Source organism: Notolepis coatsorum, assembly GCF_963971535.1.
Source record: "Notolepis coatsorum genome assembly, chromosome: 1".
Taxonomy (NCBI): Eukaryota; Metazoa; Chordata; class Actinopteri; order Aulopiformes; family Paralepididae; genus Notolepis; species Notolepis coatsorum.
The window spans coordinates 275,511,570-275,529,550 of record NC_140165.1 but is presented as its reverse complement, the minus strand read 5'-3'; the positions used below and the strand labels follow the sequence as shown (position 1 = coordinate 275,529,550).

The following is a 17,981-nucleotide window of genomic DNA, read 5'->3' as shown; positions in this document are numbered from 1 at the left end:
TGGACGTTGGGGGTGGGTGGGTGGGGAGGGTTGAGGGAGTAGGGAGTGTCACTCACTAAAAAAAACTGGTCCTTTTTCTTTTTTTTTAACCACAAGTGAGGATTTTCTTTTTGTATAAACAGGATATGACCTCGTCCGCTGGCATGCAACATGCAGGTGTTTTGTTTATTTCCCCCACGCTCTCACTGTGGTGGCTAGGCTTTTTACTCCATGCCATTCCTCAGCATCTGATTGGCCGCGATGAGCATGACGCTGATGATGAAAGCCATGGCAAACGCGCAGATCAGGCTCTTCCTCACACACGTCTGGCGGTGGCTCTTCTTCGAAGGGTGGACTGAGAGGAGAGAGAGAGAGAGAGAGAGAGAGAGAGAGAGAGAGAGAGAGAGAGAGAGAGAGATGTAGGGGAGATCAAACGGGAAAAGTGGTTTACAATAAGCAGTTCAAAAGTTCATCTCTTCCGTATTTTTTAAGTGAGGGCCACTGTCCACTGAGACAGAAACAGTCTCAGCTTCTGTTCTGTTAAAACCTCAGTACACTGACTTTAAAAGGGGAACACCACCTATTAATTTGTGCTAAGCTAGGCTTGCTTGCAGGTTTGGTATCTATCTTCTTATCCAATTCTGGAGAAGATGGTAAACGCATTTCCTATAATGTTGGCATGTTCTTTTACGTTAATGTTATCCCTGTGCCCTATAGACAATGAATTTGTGGGCCCATCAAATTAATGTCTGAGCTCTTACACTCAAATTATGTTTCAGTTCTGGAGTATATGTTTTGCTACCTAGGCTACTTTTAAGAGAGCCACATTGCTAAGACTAAACACCAATAGAATCGCCACTAATGGATCAGTAAATGAAAACTGCAGGGTGACACAGCGCAAAAGCACTTTCAGTCATCTTTAAAAGGGAAAAAGGGATACATTTCTGGAATGCCCTACCAACTGAAATAAAAACACAAACTGATTTGAAAACCTTTAATGAAAAGGTGAAACATTGGCTGCAACAAACCCAAACCTGCGATCATTGATCACTGATCATGCTCTTATACTCATACACTCATACATATGGACATGTACACACAGATAAAGGAACAGACACACATAGACAAACATACATACTACTACATAAGACTACAGTATGTGCATGCATGCACACAGGGACACACATATAAACACATGCACATACACATATATTGCCATGAATCAGGGAACACACACACATGCACACATACGCAACACATGTAAAATCACTTTAATGTGATGCAATTATTGTATGATCATGTAAAGAATGTCACAATTTGATGTGCTCATTTTAACTAATGTACTTTTGGTAATGATGATAGGTAATGACCACTTTTAAGTAGAAAAGCCTTGGATAGAAATCCTACATGCAATGCATCTGTATCTTGTTATAGTAACCTGCTACAATGTTTTATTTAGCATTGTCCCTGACAAATAAATAAATGAAAAAAATAAAGGAACAGATGATGCAAAGTATGTTGTGCCAGAGAGAGAAATCAACATAATATATATATTTTTTACATTTAGTCATTTAGCTGACGCTTTTATCCAAAGCGACTTACAAGTTCTGTACGACAAGTCAGCAGGATTGATTGATTGATTGATTGAAAACTTTATTAACAGATTGCAGAATGGGTACAATACAGTACAGCTCAATACACACAATTGTTAAGGGGATGCAGACCAGAGAAAGACTTTCGTCTTGTTTACACCAGGGTCCCCCATTTTCAATTCATCAGGACATATATGACATACATGACATACAGATAGTCAGTACTGCTACATCTATACATTTATGACATACCAGATTTGCAAATACAGTACTGTTTGTGATACAGAAGGAGTCAAGAAAAGGGAGTATATACATTTGACGTAGAAACTGTACATTGGAGGAGGTTGGGTGGGGGGGGTTGGGTACACTGGGATATTGACAACCATACTGGGTAATTTACATTGGAGGTGGTTGGGGGGGGGGGGGGGGCACACTGTATAAGCAAGCAAAACTGTACATTGAGGGGGGGGAGACTCTGTACAAACAAACAAAATTGTACAATGGACTATTGACAAAACCATACTAGGTAAATGACTGTACATTGGAGGGGGTTGGGTTAGGATATTTACAGGGGCCAGTGTTGAATTGCAGTCTCCCGTAGGTGTCTCTTGAGAGAGGTTTTGAAAGTGGGTAGTGATCCACATTCCTTTACAGCTTTGGGTAGGGCGTTCCACATTGATGTGGCATAATTGCGAAACGTGTTTAGTCCCTTATTTGAGCCGAATCTGGGTTTAACATGATTTGTGGAGCTCCCTCTGGTGTTGTGATCGTGGTATTCACTGACCTTTGGGAAGTATTTTGCCATGTACATGGGTACCTTGGTCGTGTAGTGTATCTTGTAGACCAGGCCCATTGCAAGTTGCTGTACTCTGTCATCTACTCTAAGCCATCCTAGGTTGTCAAAGTGGGCAGGGGTGAGGTGGGTTCTAGGAGTAAGGTCAAGCAGTAGTCTGACCAGTTTGTTTTGAGATGTTTGTAATTTTGTTTTTAGCGCCTTTGAGGTGCTTTGGTACCATGAGGTGCAAGCATAGTCGTAGTATCCCTGAATGAGTGCTCCTGCCAGAGTCTTCAGGGTATTCTTGTTTACCAGAGAGGAGATCCGGTACAAGAATCGAGTTCGTTGGTTGACTTTTTTTATTACATTGGATGCCATTTTGTCACAGGAGAGATTAGCCTCTAGGATGGAACCCAGGTAGGTAATTTCATCTTTCCTTGTGACAATATTGTCACCCACTGTAACTGAGAAGCCGTCGGTCTTGCTGAGTTTGTTATTTGAACCGAAGAGAATGGACTCTGTTTTGCCCATGTGTAATGATAGTTTGTTATCAGCGAGCCATATGCAGATTCTGCCTAGTTCCGAGCTGAGGGTTTTTTCAACCTGTAACTTGTTCTTGTCAGAGACCAGCAGGGCTGAGTCGTCCGCAAACAGGAACAAGTTGCAGTCACAAGCTGACGACATGTCATTTGCATAAATTAGGAACAGTAGCGGTCCTAGTATGCTTCCTTGTGGAACACCACAGCTCACTGTGAGGGGGGGGGATAGGGTACCGTTTACCTCCACCATCTGTTCCCTCCCCTCAAGGTAGGATTGCATCCAGCTCACTGATAGACTATCAAAACCAATTGCTTTTAGCTTGTCAATCAGAATGGAGTGATTGACCGTGTCAAAGGCCTTTTGTAGGTCCAGCATGACCATGCCGCAGTATTTGCCTGCGTCCACCTCTTGTTTGATGTGGTCATTCAAATAGAGAAGGCATGTGTCAGTGGAGTGGGATGTTCTGAAGCCAGATTGGAATTCGTAGATTAGATTTTTTTCCGCTAGGTACTTTTCGACCTGTTCGTAGACTATTTTTTCCATGACTTTCGAGATGGAGGTGAGAATAGAAACAGGGCGGTAGTTGCCTGGGTCTAATTTGCTGCCCTTTTTGTGCAGAGGGGTCACCCTCGCAATTTTGAAGTCCTTGGGGACGTGTCCCTGTTTTATGGAGAGGTTTATTATGTGTGTGATGATTGGGGTGATGGCGGCTGCTGAGTCTCTGAGGAATTTGGAGGGGATGTTGTCATGGCCAGTGGCCTTGTTAGGTTGGAGGGCGCTCAGTTTATTGAGTACCTCATCTGTTGTTACCATTTCCAGCTTGAAGTCGTCCTTGCGGACCCCTAGGTTTTTGTAGTAAGCTACTATGTGTTCTACCCCATAAAGCCCTGAGTGGGAGGGTAGTTTGTTTACCAGTGTTGTGGCTATGTTTGTGAAGAAAATGTTTAAGTAATTGGCTACATCCAGCTTGTCTGTGATGAGCGTGTTGTCCGTTTTTATGTTTATGTTTGAGAATCTGGTTTTAAGTTTTTTACTGCATCCTAGTTGATTATTGAGTAATTTCCAAAGTTCACGTGGTTTGTTTTTGTTTTCCTCAGTTTTGTCATTGATGAAATTCTTTTTTGCAGTTTTGATCATGGAGTTTACGTCGTTTCTTAGTCTGTTTCTTTCTAGTTTGAGTTCAGTCACGTGGGCTTGGAGTTCACTGCTCGTGCTTTTAGTAAGCTTTGACTGACTTTTACGAAACTCAGAGCATTTTTTGTCTCTGGTTTTCATAGCGGCCAGTATTTCGGAGTGCATCCACGGCTCAGCGCGATTTTTTACCCTGGTGGTTCTTAGGGGGGCCATGTCGTTTAGTATTGTTGAGAATTTGGTTTTGAAACCAAGCGATGTTTCTTCAACCAGTGTACCATTGAGTTCATCTGACCAGTCCAGGCTCTCCAGTTCAAGGTTAAAGGCCTCGCTAGAGTAGGTTTTGAGGTCTCTAGATGTGACTGTTTTGTGGCAGCCAGCCTTTTGTTTTAGTTTTTTGCGGGTACAGAATATCATATAATGATCACTTAACCCGCATGCTATAACCCCTTTCTTGGAGATCTTGGACTTGTCGGAGGTCAGAATGAGGTCAATGGTAGTCTGAGTTGATTCACATACACGTGTGGGTTGGGTGATTAGCTGGCTGAGGCCGTGCAGATCACAAAACCTACTGAATGACTTGAAGACGGGTGCATCTTTTCGTTGCATATCCGTGTTCCAGTCTCCAATAAGAATTTTGTCTACATCCTCAACTCCAGCTAAACACCCATCCAGTGTATCATAAAAGTCACTATGATCTGGCGGCCTGTAGACTGTGCCAACCAGTAGGGATTTCGCCCTTTCGAATAGGATTTCCACCCATACAGGGGAAGGGTACAACTCTTTCTGCTGAGTAACCATGTTCATCAAACAGTGCTGATACTTGGGGGCTGCCATGTTGAGTGCATAGTATTAAAGACATAATAGTAAAGACATATCTTTCATTTCAGATATTGATTGAAGAAGTATTTTTTTAGTCGACGGCGAAAGATTAGTCAGGTTTCGGCTGTCCTAACTGTGGTGGGAAGTTCGTTCCACTATTGTGGAGCGAGGACCGAGAATAGGCGGCTTCTCTTTGATGACCCTCCCGGAGCTCAGATAGGAGCGGGTCTCAGATTCAGACAACTTTATTGATCCCGCGTGGGGCAATTCATATTTGTAGCTTCACGAGTAACAAAAACAACAAACAACAAAAACAAAACATCTCAATTGACAGCACGGCAACAACAACATTCCATGCAATACACAATCCAGTAAAAGTAAAAGTAAAAACAGACAACTAGGTGTAAAAGGCTACTTAAAATGACTACTGTCTGTGTTTAAAAGTCTGATAGCAGAGGGTATAAAAAGATGTAGAGCCGAGGGGTCTTGAGGGTGTGTAATTAGAGAGCATTGACCGGAGGTAGGTGGGAGCCGTTCCTTTCCGCTGCGCGATATGCCAGGTCGAGGACCTTAAAGCGGATTTGTGCTGCGATGACAAGCCAGTGCAGGTCCCTAATAAGTTGGGTAACATGGGCTGACTTTGGTAGGTTGGAGATCAGGTGGGCTGCGGTCTGAATGAGTTGAAGAGGCTTGGTGGCGGTGGTCGGTAGACTAGTGAGCAGTGCATTGCAGTAGTTGAGGCAAGACATGACTGTTAATTGGAGAAGGAGTTAAGTGGCTTCTTTTGTCAGGAAGGGGCAGACTGAGATCCGCTCAGAGATATGGAGGAGGAAAGGAGAGGAAGAGTTGAGTATCATCGGCATAGCAATGATATGGGAAGGCATAAGATGTGGTAATGTTACCTAGAGATTTGGTGTAGAGGGCGAAGGGGTCCAAGGGGGACCCTGGGGGACACCCGTCTGAAGGGGCAGACATGCAGACAGGGTCCCTCTCCATGATACTTGGTAGGAGCGGTCGTCGAGGTAGGATGTCAGCCATTCCCGCGCACAGCCAGCCACTTCCATTCCTGCGAGGGATGCGAGGAGGATCTGATGGTTGACTGTGTCGAAGGCTGCCGACAGGTTTAGGAGAATCAGGACAGAGGAGGAGAGGCCTTTCACTTTTGCTAAGTGAAGAGCCTCTGTGAGGGCCGTCTCTGTGAAGTGACCAGTCCAGCCTGACTGATTAGGGTATAGGAGGTCATTCTGTAATAGATAATCAGTAAGTTGGTAGGAGACAGCACGTTCAAGTGATTTAGAAAGGAAGGAAAGAGAGACAGGACAATAGTTGTCTATGCTAGTGGGGAAGAGAAAGATGACAGAGTAAAGGATGAGGTTCTCGATTCAGCATTTGGAATGGGCGGGGGTTGGGAGAAGCAGCTGCGGATGCTCTCCACATTTTTCTCAAAGAAAATCACAAAGTCTTCGACAGAGAGAGAGGGGGGGGTGGAGGAGGAGTGAGGACATGGTGGGGTGCAGTTTGCGAAGGTTCTTAGCCAAGGCCTCGATCATATGGTGAAAGAAAGAAGCTTTGGCAGTAGTAATGGTTTTGGAGAACAAGAGGTTGTGATAGATGGTGATGTCACCAGTGAGACATGACTTTCTATACTTCCTCTCTGCCACTCTCAGGACCGGTCTTTCTTCTCTCACTGCGTCCGACAGCCATGGACTGGGTGGGGAATGGTACACAGGATTCTCGGTGAGGGGACAGAGCTTGTCGAAGGAGGTTGAGAGGGCTGAGAGGAGGGTGGAGATTGCCGTATCTGTGGGGAGAGCAGAGAAAGTCTCACTCAAAGGTAGATCGGATAGGATGTCGGAGGAGAGGGTGGAGGGGATAGGGAGTGCAGGTTGCGTCTGACTGACATGGATTGGGTTGGGGTGGATGGTTTGGGGTTAAGCATAAGAGTTAGTGAGAAGGGAGGGGCGGAGCTAGGCGCTCATGGAGTAGACGTGTTTCATGTGAGCTCCCTTCTACCGTGCGAAATATACGTTTCTCCCCATTAGTCTTTATTTAATTTTTATTTGTTTTTTGTATGCTTGTTAAGTCGTCGAGTTTCAACTACTGTCGTCGACTTTTTTCGACTTTCTGCGATGTCGGTGGTGGAAACCAGATCCATGAGCGCCCCAGCCAGCAAACTGCCACCGGGCCTGGCCACGCCGTCGCCCGGTATCGGTGAGATAAGCGAAGCTGTGCTCTCGGTCATGACCAAGCTCCATGCAGACTTTGAGACACGCTTAGCTGAAACACAAAGAAAAGTGCTGGCGGATTTTTGTGATAACCTTCATCGAGAGATATCAGAGGAGATTAGGTTGGCGGTCGTCCCGTTGAAAGACAAGATGGAGTCGCTGCACGTTATCTCCTCGGCTAATGCTAACGAACTAGCCACGCTAACGACAGAGGTCTCATTACAAGGCGAGAAGATGGCGGGTCTGGAGTCCTCCCTGCTGGCTAGGCAGGCTGAAGTTGCCAAACTACAGTCGGTAATTGTGGAAATGCAGTCCCGGGAGAGACGCTACAACATCAGGATTGTTGGAGTACCGGAGGGCAACGAGGGAGGCCGTCTCTCTGAGACCATGCCGGAATTGCTGCAAGAAATACTGGGGAAAGATATCCTCCCCACCCCTCCCGTTTGTGAGTCGGCCTACAGAGCGGTCAGGACCAGTCCTGGAGCGAACAAGGAGCCGAGGCCCATCATTGTCAAGCTGAACAGGCTTCAGCAGAGGGAACTCATCATGCGGTCGGCCCATGCCAGAAGGGGTAATCTAAGGCTTGGCGATCACAAAGTGGCCATTTTCGAAGATTTTACGCCGGAGGTTCAAGCACAGAGAGGCGAATACAAAGTGGTCATGTCCAGGCTATGGAAACTAGGCCTGAGGGCCACGCTATTCGCTCCCGCGAAATTATCTGTGCTGGGTAAGGACGATGGTCGGTGCTCATTTTGGTCGTTGGCTAAAGCGAAGGAATATCTCGAGGGGATAGCCGAGACTGTAGCTTGATATCTATGTCGGGTGAGTGACTTGGCGATGTGGGCCTGAATACATTGATAGGGCCGACTACTCACAAATGCTTGCTGTCATGCCCAGACATGCTAACTGTCCACTGCCCATCCATACTAGCAGGGCTTCCCAATGACTTCTGTTACTTGCTAATGCTGTCCTATGGTCGTACTTGTGTATCGCCTCTATGAAAGCTAGCGAGCTAGCTGAACAATGTACATAACATACTCTAACGTGCTATCCGGATTCATCACTAGCTTACGCGCTAGCCTCGGGCTAGCTAGCGGGCTGCGTCTATCGTCTGCGCCGAGGCATTCGAGACCCGTTAATATTTACGTATTTTGGTTGTTGTTGCTGTTTAAGTGTCATCGGTTTGCACAATTCAACGGTGATCGGGTCCTTAACTAACTTCTTGTATGCTTTTATTTTTATATCCAGGCTGTTTTGAGCTTTGGGCTCCGGTAGGAGAAGATCGGTTGAATATATATATACAATATATGATAACAGGTTGTGTCAGGTATTGCTTATTACCATCCCCGGGTTAATGAAGGTGTTTAATTCTATTCTTACATAGGTTATGTCATTCCAGCCGTTGTGCCTGATCAGAGGGGCTGTTACATGTGTGCACTTTGACCATAACCCCCTTTTTTCCCTTTCTTATTATTGTCGTTGTTTAAATGACATCTGTTTGCGCAATTTACCTGTGATCCGATCCTGCCTTAGACTATCTGCTGGTATGCTTTAATTTAATTTTGTTTTGAATTTTCCTTTATCCATTTGTGCTATAACATTGCGACGTTGATGCGCAGACTCGGAAGTAGATGGTAGCAGGGTTGGTGTTGAGTTATTATATAATAATGGCTATTTTTCCATTATAGTTGTCTCATGTTAGGGCCTAGGCTCACGGTGGTTTTCGACCGATATCTTTATTGAATTTAATTTTTATTATTATTTGTGTTTATTGGACTAGTGGGGGTTTAATCAGGGGTTTATCTAGAGGGGGGTCGGAGTGGAGAGCGTCTTATTGGATCCATGACTCCAGTGGGAAATGATAGGAAGATGACCATCCTTAGTGGATGGGGCATAGGGAGGGGATTGGAGAGTGGGTATAGGAGGGTTTATAATAGGACGGGTGGGTTAGGGTTTAGAGTAGAAGGAGGGGGGGTTGTAACTGGGGTGGTATTTTTATGTGTTTTATGTACTGTTGTCTTATATGTGTGTAATTGTTCCTCCTCTGAACTCCTGGGATTGACCGTCTGGGCCCGCCTGGATCAGCGCCTCTGTACTCAGCCTGGCTGCACTGGTATTTTTCTCTACGCATTTAGACAAACTCGACCATGGCTAAATTGAATATTTTAATTTGGAACGCGGGGGGTCTTAACACCCCACACAAGCGTGCCAGTGTCCTTTGGTTATTGAAGAGAAGAAATATGGACATTGCTCTCCTTAGTGAGACGCATTTATTGGTGGGTGATGTGTCAAGGCTAGCAAATCGACAATATCACGTTATCTCCTCATCCTCAGCCGATGATAAGACGAAAGGAGTCGTCATAGTTACAAGACGTAACCTTGATATCAAAGTCCTGGATGTGTGGTCGGACACGGAGGGAAGGATTACTATAGCAAAAGTTGAGTTCTCTCATAGGAAGATGGCAATAATAGCATTGTATGCCCCTAACACATTTGATTCAGCGTTCTATAATACAATCAAGAAGAATATGTTGGAACTTACTGGATACGCTCTCATTGTGGGTGGCGATTTTAATGCGTGCTGGGATGCGGAGATGGATAGGTCCGGGTCCTCTGAAACAAGCGACCAAAAACGGTCCTCTAAGGCCCTCAGGATGTGGGCCCAGGACACGGGGCTCGCAGACCTATGGCGCTTATCCAATCCCACCGTCAAGGATTACTCTCAACCTGTCTGCCAGACACAAAACCTTCTCTCGAATAGACTATGCATTCGCATCCCCTAATATGTTTGATAGTTTTGACGTCTCATTGGTTCCCCTGGCTCTCTCGGACCACAAGGGGATTTTCCTTGTGGCAACCTTTGACAGGCTCTCCACGAGAGCTCCCAGGTGGCGTTTTAACTCAACCTTATTAAAGAACGATGATTTCTGTTCTGAGTTCAGGAGTAAACTAGCTGAATTCTTGCAGATCAATGTTGGCACGGTCGATGATCCCAGGGTCCTATGGAACGCATTGAAAGGATTTATCAGGGGTCATGTCACACTTTTCGCCTGCAATTTGCGTAAATCCCGGTCAAAAAAACTAGAAGGACTGGAAACATTATATGCGGACCTATACGCATCTTTGCAAACTAACTATAGTGAACGACTAAACACACAACGTAAGATAGTCAAGAAGGAAATAAACTCCATACTTAAACAACAGTCTGAGTTCTTGATACATAGGACAAGGCAAAATTACTACTTTCACGGCTCCAGGCCTAGCCATCTATTGGCAATGAAAATACGCTCGAATGATCATTTCTCGGATATCCCCTCGATCAAGACGCGACAGGGTACAATCACTACTGATTCGAAAAAGATCAACGAAACTTTTAAGGAGTTTTACTCACAGTTATATAGCTCAGAGGTTAATCTCGACGACTCTAAATTTGAATCGTTCATTGGCGGGCTTGAGATACCCCACATTTCTGAGGAAGAGGCTAAGGAACTGGGGAAACCGATCACTCTTATGGAACTAAGGGAGACGATTGCTGAAATGCAGAGGGGTAAGGCACCAGGCTGGGATGGTATTCCACCCGAGGTGTATTTAGCTTTCTGGGACCAACTGGGTCCATTGATGCTCGATATGATCAATTACGCTATCGAACAAGGGGAGTTCTCAAGAGATGTCAACATGTCGTTGATTTCTTTACTTCTCAAGAAGGACAAAGATCCCAATGATTGTGGCAGCTATAGGCCCTTGAGTCTTCTCGGGGCCAATTTAAAAGTGTTTGCCAAGGTGCTGGCCCGCCGCCTGCAGAGATTTATGATGGTATTGGTACACTGCGATCAAACTGGTTTTATCCCGGGGCGCCTGGCTGCAGATAATATTAGGAGGCTGTTGCATGTAGTCGATAACAGTAAAGACAATACAGCTCCGTCCACTGTTCTGTCTTTGGATGCCATGAAGGCGTTTGACAGACTAGAATGGTCATACCTGTGGAAGGTACTTGAGGTCATGGGTCTTGGAAAACATTTTATTCATATGATTAAAGTCCTGTATGCCTCGCCGTCGGCAATGATACTGACAGGCAAAAACTGTTCCACACTTTTCCCAGTCTCCAGATCTTCTAGACAGGGTTGTCCTCTGAGCCCAGGACTATTCGCGCTTTCCCTCGAACCATTGGCCCAATTTATTAGGCAATCGGAAGACATTGTCCCCATAATGATCAATAATACACCACACAAAATCGCTCTCTATGCGGATGACCTACTGATTTTTATGGATGACCCTTCCCGGTCGGCCACAAAATTATTGGGAATAATCGACGACTTTGGTAAATTGTCAGGCTTTAAGATTAACTGGAACAAATCAGCCTGCCTACCTCTTAATGAGCTGGCCAAGGCGGTGCGACTACCAGCTGATATCCCCATAGTGGAACATTTTAAATACTTAGGTATAGAGATATTCCCCACGCTGAGTCAAACTACTAAGTACAACTTCACGGGTACTTATGATAAAATACGCCAGGATCTAGACAGATGGTCGTCCCTTCCTAACTCCTTACAAGCCCGAGCTTCCATAATCAAAATGAACGTCCTGCCTAGGATACATTTTGTTAGCTCAATGCTCCCCCTGCCCCCTCCGATAGACCACTGGCGCAAGGTACAATCGATGGTATCTAAGTTTATCTGGAATAACAAACGCCCGAGAATCAAAAGAGCTACTACTCAACGTAGGAAACAAGATGGGGGCCTCGCAATCCCTGATTTTAAGCTTTATTTCTGGTCCTTTTCACTGAGACCTCTGATGTGCTGGCTAGACCCTGTAGATGCTGTTTCTTGGCGCTCCTTAGAAGCGGCGGCGGTCTCACCGCTAAGATTGCAGGATGTGGTGTACTCCACTGTCTCTATTTCGAAATGCCGGCTGAGGTATGGACCGATCATAACTCACGTGATCCAAACGTGGCGTAATGTACAGAAGTCGTGTGGGGTTAAATGCCCTTGGCACCTGGACTCTCCAATTTTTAATAACCAGCAATTACTTGTTGGGCACAAGCCGGTTAATATTCCTCAATGGCAGAGGAGGGGAGTTCATACTCTGGAGGATATTTATGATAAGAACGGCCTCTGTGCGTTTCAGGACTTAAGAAAATGTTATGATCTTCCCGGCGAGTCCTTCTTTCTTTACCTTCAACATGGCGTGCCGTGGGCTCAAGCTTTGCACCCACACCCCTTCCTCAGGCTCATAGTGGACAGGTCGACCTCCAGAGGGTTTGTTTCAGACTTTTATACGCTCTTAATTCAATCCACGTATAAAAATTTATCATTGGATACAATCTGGCGTGTGGATATCCCGGAGTTGGACCCCGAGTTTGACTGGGATGATGTTTGGGCAAATGTGGCATTGTCTTCCCGCAACCCCAATCACCAGCAAATTAATTTTAATTATATTCATAGGACCTATCTTACACCTAGGAAGTTATTTGCTATGGGACTGATAACCGACTCTCGGTGCACTTTGTGCTCTCAAAAGGCCACTGGCACTTATATGCATATGTATTGGGATTGCCCACCAGTGGCCCGCTTCTGGAGGTCAATAACGGACAAACTTTCAGATCTGTGTGGCTTAACTATCCCATTCACAGCTGTTACGCTACTCCTGAACGATATAACAACACTACCAGCGTCCATACAACTGAAAAGGGTTGTCCTAGCGGGCGTCACAGCGGCGAAGAAGCTAATAGCAATGAGATGGAAGGAGCCGGAGAAGCTCACAGTGATTAACTGGTCCCTAACACTGTTGGATGTGATTTATCTTGAGATATCCACGGCGCGGGTGATTGGGGTAGGGCAGGCTGGGATTGACCTGTGGTTCGCAGCAGCTGAGAAGGTCAGGACCGCCGTGTGCGGCTGAGCGGGGTTGGGGTGCTTGTGCGGGGGAGTCCGGCGGTCTCATGGGAGGGGGAGGAGGAAATGTCTTGTCTGTCTTGTCTTTTGTTATGTCTTGAATTTAACTGGGGATTTTATTGGGGGGCAGCTATTTAGCTATTTCTTCACTATTTGGTCATTTATTAGATAGCCCCCCTTGAAACCTTGAAACCTTGACATGTTGAAATTTTGAAATTGAAAATTGAAAAAGGTTGAACTCTATTTTCTTTTCTTTTTGTCTTTATAATTTATAAATTGTTATTCTGTATTATTATTGTTTTTGTTATTTTCCTGTGAAGTTCTGTGTATTGTGATTGTGGTTAATGTGTTGTCTTGTTTCATGTGATTAATAATAAAAAAAATTGATCAAAAAAAAAAGAGTTAGTGAGAAGGATATAAAGAAGTAATCTGATATATGGAGGGGAATTACGGTGGTGTTAAGCATACCCCCGATTTTGCAGAAAACAAAAGCGATTTGCATACCTTTTTGGCAAAGCTTAGCTTTATACTTTATACTTATAGCACATGCATGAGTCTGGTCTCTTTTGAAAGGTAACATTCTGAAGTTGCTAAGTCAATAAAGAAAAATCACTTTGAGTGCTAAATATTAGAGAAACAGAGGTTTCACACTGAACACACTGAAATAAAATATTTTCTCCTTACTTTTGTCCAAAGTTTATAAAAATCCCACGAAAATTAGTTTTGTAGAAAGGTTTTTGTAATGTGTGTACCAGTAAAAATACAGCGTGGTTATCCAAAATGGCCGTCCACTTCATAACATTCTGATGCTTGAGTCGGAACAAAGGTCTTCTTCATCAACTTTCCCCACCTTCCCCCACTCTCACTTGCCCGTCTGGTTTTTGCCATCAGCGGTGATTGATCAGTTCAGGACCATTCAGAACCGGAGGTGGTCATTTGACAGAGCACCTGTCAAATGACGCTCGCCGGATATATCGCCTTGTAACTGGAGAACCGAAGCACGCAATTGGTTGGGTGTGGTGGTGATCGAAAGGCGGCAAATTCACCTTTCGAACAGTGTATTGGATGATCGGCATAAAATGCAGTCCCAAGCCAACAGACGAGAGGAAAGTACCGCCACGCACGCCCATGGGCATGACGGATGTTATGTGGTTAAGCATCGGATAGACCGACAGCAGGCCGCCACGCACGCGCGCATGTCGCGGCACATTGCCCTCATCTGCGGGCTGCGGGCTGCGTTTTTGCCGATCAACCAGTACATTGTTGGAAAGTACAATTTGACGCCTTTCGATCGTCACCCTACTCTACCAATTGCGTGCTTCCAGTCTCAGTTACAAGACGAAACACCAGACGAGCGTCAATTGACAAATCATTCGGACAAGTGACCACGTCCAGTTTGGCCGGGTCCTGAATGGACCAGTCACCTCTGATGGCGAAAATTATTGACCATGTGGCGGCCGGGTAGCACAGCGGACTAATCGTCTATCTACCACCACAGAGCCAGTGGGATCGAATCCGGCTGTGGTGCCTCCGGCTTGGCCGACCGTCCATACTAACACAATTGGCAGTGTTAGCGGGTGGGAAGCCAGCGTGGGTGGGTCCTGGTCGTTGTAAAACAGCGACTCCTACAGTTCGGTCGGGGTGCCTGCACAGCAAGGGAAGGAGCTGGGAGAGGTAGTGTGACCTTCCACACGTTACACTCTCCCAGTGAGAGTCCGCGCTGCCAGGTGAAAAGAAGCAGTGGGCTGGCTACACATGTGTCGGAGGAAGCATGTGATAGTCTCCGCCCTCCCATACCAACGGTAGGGGGTAGAGTGTGCAACGACCAGGAAGGGGGATTGGGAATTGGCATAATGACTAACATTGGGATGGGAGAAAAATCGGAGGAAAAAGATAATAAAAGAAAATAAAAAATTATTGACCACCTTTGTAGCCAATGAAATTCTGGAGCCAAGACTATCCCTGTCACTATGAATTGAAAATGGGGGACCCTGATGTAAACAAGACAAACGTCTTTCTCTGGTCTGCATCCCCTTAACACTTTCAGTGCCAGGGACGTCATAACTCGTTTTACCAGCCCAATGCCTGAGTGCCGATGACGTGTATTAGCGTTTTTATTTTTTAAATTGTTTTATTCGCTTTTCAGGAACTAGAGACCAATGCCCCTCTTGCTACCACAATTTCTAACCTCTAGAGATGCACTTTCGCTCGAATCCGCTAGGTGGCAGTCTATCCCTATGTTTGTAACACATGTATAATGTTACCAACCTTACCTGCATTATTCTAAAGAGAATAGATCTCTGCTATGATTGGTCGATAGTAAAGGTCACAGCCTGCCCACCTGGTATTTAACCTGGTCACACACAGCGAGACCTCAGAGCGTCTTCGGATATTTGTGAATACAGTTATTATTATTGAGAGAGAACAGAGAACAGAGAGATAGAGAGAGATAGATAGAGAGATTAGCGTTTTGATTTGATTAAATTTTGACCGTTGAGCATTGATAGTATTTCCTAGTATTTCATTAGTAGTAGTGGTAATATATATTTTTTATTTGTAATACTTGTATTTTTTTGTAGTTGAAGGTAATAGTAGCTGCAGTACTTTTAGCTATAGTACAGCACTTTATAGTCATCGTTTCAGAGTAGGTATTCACTAAGAAACAGATCCAAAAAACCAAAGGCAAAGCTGGTTCAAAGCCGGATAAGTATCGTCAGACCATACTCCCGTTCGTCCAAGCCCCGGGAACTCCGGTAGCTGGGCCAAGCCATGAGCCTCCACCAGCATCTCCTCACAGACGAACTCATGGGTAACATTGCACAGCAAACTAACTTGTACGCCCAACAGACAATGGCCCTCATTGATCCCGACCGGGTGAGTAACAGGCTACAAAGTTGGAAGCCTGTCACCGTTGCAGATCTATGGAGGTTCTTGGGAATACTCTTCCTGACAGGGATCAGTCACAAGCCATCACTGTATATGTACTGGTCAACTGTAAAATATTTCTATTGCCCCCATTTTTCAAACACAATGTCACGCAACAGATATCAGCTAATTTGGAGGTTCCTACATTTTAGTGACAACCAGACATTGCTGATAAACTTTACAAAGTGCGCCCAGTCCTAGACTACCTCGTGAACCACTTCCAGGAGCTCTATCAGCCCAGCCAGGATATTAGCATAGATGAGGGGATGCTGGCCTGGCGTGGACGCTTAGCGTTCAAAGTATATAACCCCCTGAAGCCCACGAAATATGGCATCAAGTCATATGTGCTCTGTGAATCTCGCACTGGTTACTGCTTTGCACTGCAGCCATATTGTGGGAACCCGGGGAGAGATCTTATGTCCCATAGATGATGAACAGAAGTAAGCTCAACACTGCAGTGATGAGTGAAATTATTGGTTCTGTGTTTCAGGTTCATGGTAGAGGGGTCTACAGTCAAATTGTGAACTTATCATTTAACAGCATCAAACTTTTTTTTTTTGCTGTTTAGTGTTAGTATCCTTGTATTTAAAGAAGGCTAGACGCCGCAGAGAGGGAAGACGACACACTGGAGTGGCAGGAGAGTCCAGGCTGATGAGAGGTCCTGTCAACCAATACGGGTATGTGTACGGGTGGTGTTACAAAGGGTCAGATTAAACCGAATATATATATTTATTACTTGAGATATATTGTATAATATTTGTATATCGTCTGATATCCCTTGTATATTCTTTGTACATATACACGGAATATCCCTTTACCTAGGTACAGGCCAGACCATAATATTCGTTCTCCTATTGGACAGCGATCCCCTAGGCGCCACGGCCATACCCCCAATGTCTAGTTCAAAGTCACCGCTAAGACATGTCTCAACATGCCCAGGTTTGCGCAGTAATACGAGACAGAAATAAGGTTGGCACTAGATTATTCACCTTACGTATAAATACGGCGCAGGTGGATACAGATGCACTTAGTAACTAAAAGCTGAAGCCTTCACCACGATACAACGTGCTGTGAAGTGGGCCCGTTTTGCCCCTAAATAGAGCCTTGAGACCGCGTGCGAATTGATAGCTAAAGTGTCAGAGTTTAACGCTGTATCGTCGAGTTCGACTTATTCTATTATCAAGTAATAGTCTATTATGTATAGTGTATCGTGCGGCTACCGTTCTACAGTGACCAGCATTACCACCGTTTCATCGTACCGAGCTAGTGCGCTTATCCAGGCTGGGCGGCCTAACCTTGTGCCGCCATCCGAGGAGCCCTAGCCGAGAACCGTGTGGATATGTACACTGGATAACCTACACCGACGAATGCAGAGCCCTTTTCGTCTGGATTATATTGCTTTGGTCCTGTAGCTGCTGGAGCAGAGAACCGTCTACCCCCACTACCGTGTGGGATCTACCCTGTGAGGAGCCCCGTCGAGCCCGCCTCTAGGACTCAGAGGCTGGCTAGCTTTCATCCATGCTGCAGTGCATACCGGAGTATAGCTGTTGCTTTGTCTAAGGACCAAGGGATTATTGCACCGTCTCCTGTACCTGGAGTCTCTTTATTCCTCGTTGATCCAGACTTTTGCTCCCGACAATTCCTCTCCCCTGCTGGCTTACAACCGGAGGGAACCCCCCTAGTATCTCCAGCTGACCTACGAGTGTACCTTATATAATTCTTATGCTACAGGTGGTATTAATTATCCCCATCGTAATATGCTCATGGACTTACGCTCTTGACCTATTCATGCACATTCTTCGCCATACAAGCGCGACTCTAATTCTCAATACTGTAATATAATATTGCTGCTCTTCTAATAAATATTCCAAACAGGACTTTCTTTGTTAAGCCGTGTTATTGTGTGGGTGTTCATCACATATACCTGTGTACTGTATGGCCAGTAATTAAAGTACATAACTCAGTAGTGGTTTAATGATACCATACTTTCAATACAGTCAGGGAATTGTACCCCTCAGTTACAATTGGTCCTTCGAGCCGGAGGAATATCAGTGTAATATCTAAATATAATATTGATATTAACCATGGCCAGTGGTGAACA

General features: G+C 45.3%; 1 protein-coding gene across 1 annotated transcript in view; it reads right to left on the bottom strand.

Moving 5' to 3' along the window:
* Nucleotides 1–203: 203 nt before the first annotated feature.
* The window catches only part of caln1 (calneuron 1), a gene marked incomplete at its 3' end in the record, with an annotated part of 545,727 nt that continues 527,949 nt past the window's right edge, over nucleotides 204–17,981 (bottom strand). The window contains exon 5 of the mRNA XM_084322144.1: nucleotides 204–334. Coding sequence (XP_084178270.1) covers nucleotides 204–334 — 131 coding nt within the window. The remainder of the gene's footprint in view (nucleotides 335–17,981) is intronic.